This window comes from Lolium perenne, chromosome 1 (genome assembly GCF_019359855.2).
Source record: "Lolium perenne isolate Kyuss_39 chromosome 1, Kyuss_2.0, whole genome shotgun sequence".
NCBI lineage: Eukaryota > Viridiplantae > Streptophyta > Magnoliopsida > Poales > Poaceae > Lolium > Lolium perenne.
This window is the reverse complement of record NC_067244.2, coordinates 67278794-67283409: the sequence shown is the minus strand read 5'-3', so window position 1 is coordinate 67283409 and position 4616 is coordinate 67278794. Positions and strand designations below refer to the sequence as shown.

General features: G+C 48.7%; 1 protein-coding gene across 1 annotated transcript; it reads right to left on the bottom strand.

The window, feature by feature from the left end:
• Window positions 1-205: 205 nt before the first annotated feature.
• Window positions 206-4100, bottom strand: LOC127295998 (gibberellin 2-beta-dioxygenase 3). Its single transcript, XM_051326021.2, has 3 exons — window positions 3419-4100; window positions 1242-1605; window positions 206-687 (listed from the first exon to the last, which is right to left on the bottom strand). Exons 1-3 carry the CDS (start codon window positions 3892-3894, stop codon window positions 442-444), a joined length of 1086 nt encoding a protein of 361 aa, XP_051181981.1. The 5' UTR covers window positions 3895-4100; the 3' UTR covers window positions 206-441.
• Window positions 4101-4616: the final 516 nt, after the last annotated feature.

The window sequence follows — 4616 nt, the reverse complement described above, 5'->3', positions numbered from 1 at the left end:
ATTGCAAAAAAATTCCTCCAAGGTACTAGTAGATTTACGCTACGAAAATGTAAAGCCATACCATTTTGTAAATTTTGCCTTAATTACGGTAATTTTGTGCTATTAAGTCGATTTAATCAGAGAAACACAATTGAACAAGGATTGTCCACTGTCGGATGCTGAATTTGCCACCGCTCGTGAATACTGCGTTGAGAAGAACAGAACACACACCAAAGCATTCCCAATTTTTAAAATAGCTAAGCATCTTGTGCATAGCTTGAGCACTCAAAACGTACCGGACCTACAAAAAACTGCTCTGCAGCACGAAAGCATTCATCGGCATATATACCAGCTACCACTACGAACACACTAGCAAAAACCTTGCACACAAAGACTCAATTTCCCCGTCACAAACCAAAAAGAAAAAAACACAGCAATCGCGTTGTACTAACTACTAAGCTGCTAGATGGTGGTCTCGAAGTGGCAGAGCCTGTTCTCCGCGAGCTTGGTCCTGTAGGCCGAGGCCTTGTACTCCCGCCACGTGAACTCCCTGTACCGCCTGCGGCCGCCTTCCCCCACGAGCTCCGGCAGCGGCGCCAGCGTCTCCAGCGGCGGCGGGCCGCCGAAGAAGATGACTGACACCCGCGACCGGATGCTGTTCATCATCACCCGGTGCCTCACGCTCCTGAACCTCCCGTTCGTCAGAACCTGCGGGCACAAGCAAAGTTTTCGTTGGATCATCAGCAACCAATCTCCCGGCTGTTGAATTATGTTGATGAAATAGTTTCATATGGAACAGATGGAAGCAGCTTCTAGTGTCCCATACGAACTTAGTTGTGATCCATTCGAAAAAAAAAAAGGACTTGGCATGGCCCATATGCGATCCCGACATTTTTCTTTCAGAAAAGTTTGTGTACCTCAGTTCACCTGGGCTGGCTGCCTGGAAAAGAGACGAGTGCACGGTTACCAGTGACGGGTCATCACTGTACTACCTGTCGTCGATTTGACGTGTAGGCTAGCCAGCTCTGTGCTCTACTACATGATTTTAATTTTGAAAACATTTTGAATCATGCCCGGATTTCTCGTGTTCAATAATGGTTTGCCCGTTTGACATCCACTCAGACATCAGACAATGGGGCCAGTTTAGGTACTTTTGATCCTTTTTTATGCTGCATTAGCGAACGGATTTGCATGCTAATTGCGATAACGAACAGCTCTGAAGAAGAAGAAGAAGAACAAGAAATAGACAGGATATGTAGTACCTGCAGTGCGTCGCCAACATTGACGAAGAATGAGCTCTGGTCGGGCGGCACCGAGACCCAGGAGCCGTCCCGCAGCGCGATCTCGAGGCCGGAGGTGGCGTTGGAGCGGAGCACGGAGATGATTTGCGGGTCGGTGTGCTCGCCGAACCCGGTCACCCTGCCATTACCGCCGGCGCCGCCGTGAAGCTGCTTCTGCTCGGGTCGCGGCGGGTAGTGGTTGACGCGCAGCATGGAGTCGCTGTCCTCGTGCAGGACCAGCCTCGCGAAGGCGTTGCTCTCCGCCATGCCCAGCCCTTCCGCCATCAGCTCCAGCACCGAGCAGGCCATCCTCCTCACCGCCACCGTGTACTCGTTCAGGAGATCGCTGCAGGCCCAAGAACTCGATCGTGTCAGCGCAAATCATAATCGTTTCATTGTCATGCCATGCTGAACCTAGCTAGGCTAGTGGTCACGCGCGCATGGGGGATGGGCGGCAGAAAAGATTCGGACGGCGGCCGGAAAAGTCCCATTATTCAAGGCCAGCTCGGCGTAGGCCACAGCTGCACACGTGCGCCCAGGGAAAGAGAAAAGAAAGACTAAAATCGAATCAGCAACCACGCAAAGCTTGCAACAGTAAGCCAGCTCTCAAAGTTTTATATTATGTCAGCTTTTTCAACACCTTTCGAAAAAATAATATACTCGTTTTGGTCATTGGATTAATTGGTTTTGCTAATTTCTCGTTTGAGTGGGAATTAGCTTAATTTGACACCTTTTTTTTTATTCTAGATCGACTCCTAGGTTATAGGATTGCATCGTGATTTCTACTAGCCATAAGTTTCAACCGAGATTTTTCTAATTGTATATGAGGTTGCAACTGAGATTTATACTTACACATGAGTCGCAACCAAGAAAATGCCTCATGCCATTGGATTATTTCATGATTCATGCTAGCCACGTGTCTCAACATAAATCTGAGAGTTGCAACCGAGAAAAAATAACATGAAACGTTAAATTGATTCATGCTTTGTCCTAGGTATGGCTTGCAATATAGTTTGCAACTGGAATTCGATGAGCTAAATTAACTTAATTCATCACACACTCTAAGAAAATCAAAATATCAGGGACAAGAACGGGGCGATGGATGAGCTGCTTCAGCCAGAGATTCAGATTCCCTACTGTTGCTTCCGCTTCAGAAACTGCACGTGCTACTTGCGACGCATCTTTTCACTAGCTGTGCTGTTATGTTTACTCCTGAATACACCATGTGCTCCAATGGTGTGAAGAAACGGCATGTAGATCTACGGGTCGATCGGGCGAAAAGGAAAAAAAGGTTTGAGTGCCTACATTCCAGCTTGCACAATGACCTGTAGTCTTTGTTTGGTCAGACAATCTTGCGCAATGACCTGGACTCTTTCTTTGGTCAGACACTTGTTTTATTGAGCCTGTATTAAGGCAAGGGGGACCAACCCATCACACTTAGCACCTTTTCTCTTTCTTCTAACAAGAATGCACAATTTCGTGCTAAAGCCTTGCTACAATTCATTTATTTGTTAAACAATCAACATGATTACTTTATGCTACTAGTAGCTTTTGCTAAGTTTCAATTGACTAAGATTTTCTTAATTTGCATTTTTTTCAACTGATAAGACGTAGACATACCCTAATTGACTAATATTTTTCTTAATTTGCACTTCTTTGAACTGATATAAGACGTAGACATGCCCTAATTGGTGGGCTCTAAAGTTGCAAAAAAAAAAAACATTTAGGCTAGATCCATTGGCCTGGAACTGATCATAGCTTAATTTTCTGTGCAGGAACAACTTTTTTTTTTTGTATTTCTTGCTTGTTTGAGCCGTCAGATCAAGATTTCTAAGGTAGAACCAACGCATAATATTCAACATTAAGCACATCTCTACTTTGGTCGTGGAAGAAAAACGGAAAGAAAAAAGGTACCTCGTCAATGCCTAAATCGACTGAGAAGCTCGTTGGTGTGTCCATGTTACTAACCTGTTTTATCATTGGAAGATTCTTTTGTGCTTGTATACAGCAGGAAGAAATCTGCTTGCGCGAAATGGAATTTGATTCTACGCGGTTAATCACTATTACTGCCTACTTATATTGGTCCTAAGTAAACAGATGTCACTCGTACGTGCAAGAATTCAAATTTGCCATTGACGATATGTAGAGGGTGCACTCACCGGAAAGAGCAGCGCCACTCCGACGGCGCTGCTTCCTCGGCTGGCACGGACAATGGCGCGTCAGCTGAGCGGTCCTCCGTGGAGGCGCCGGCGGCGGTGACACCGAGCAGGAGATACTCGACCCACCCGAGGTCACCATTGTTGCCTATCCGCTTGCTGGCGTACCCGAACGGGCTGCCCGGCGCTGCGGCCGACATGGCCGCCTCCTTCTCCCGCTGCTGGAGCGCGAAGAACGCGGCGGCCGCGGCCTCCACGCACGCCAGGAGCTGGACAGGCACGCCGTGGCCCGTGACCTTGAAGAACCCGTGCTCCTCGCACGCTGCCGCCACGGCGCGCGCCGCGGCCGTCCTCCCCTCGGCGCCACCGCTCCACGCCGCGGCCAGGTCGACCTCCGGGACGTCGGCCAGCGGCGGCGCCGCCCTGTGCACCGCCGGGAGCGCGATCTGCTCCAGCTCACCCTTGGCAAGAACCACCATGGTCACAGAAACAGAGGGATCACACAGAGAACGTCTAGCTAGTGCACAACTCGCACAGCAGTGTATGTGTGTATCCAAGAAACAGAGGAGTGGATTCAGAGACGGGTTTTGCTGAGCTTGAGAGGGCTGGTTGACACGGGATGAAGAAGGAGAAGGCCGTGGTCTCTCCTTATATAGGCATGGGAGCAGAGCAGAGGAGTTTAGAGGAGTATTTCGTGATACCTCGGTGCGTGTATCATGGGCGTATTATGACGCCTATTATGATCGGGCGAGTGCGCGACACGGGCATGGGGTCTGACAGTTAGCTGTCTCGGTATGATACAGTGCACTGTAGTGATATCCTGCAAATCGAATTAATGAGTCGCTATCGCGACAGCGTCGATTGATGAGATTTTGCAGGGCCGTCCGTCGATGCATCTAGACGCGGATACAGCACACGTAATATTACGCATCTTGACAGTTAGGTTCGTCCGGAACCTTAGATTCTTGGTGTCGAAATGTTTCGGAGATTTTGGGGGCTGATTACGACGGCGAAGCAGAGAACATGTTGGGTTGAGCTAGGCCATCTCTAGGCGATTTAGCCCACTAATGTTTGTAAATAAAGTACTGATTCACTTAGTCAATTCATCGAACACTTAAAGGACGGAGGAGGTGAGAAGGTCAGCTGGTGGTGTTGAGCCGATGCCGAAACTATGAGAAGGCTGGCCGGGTTTTGAGACAAC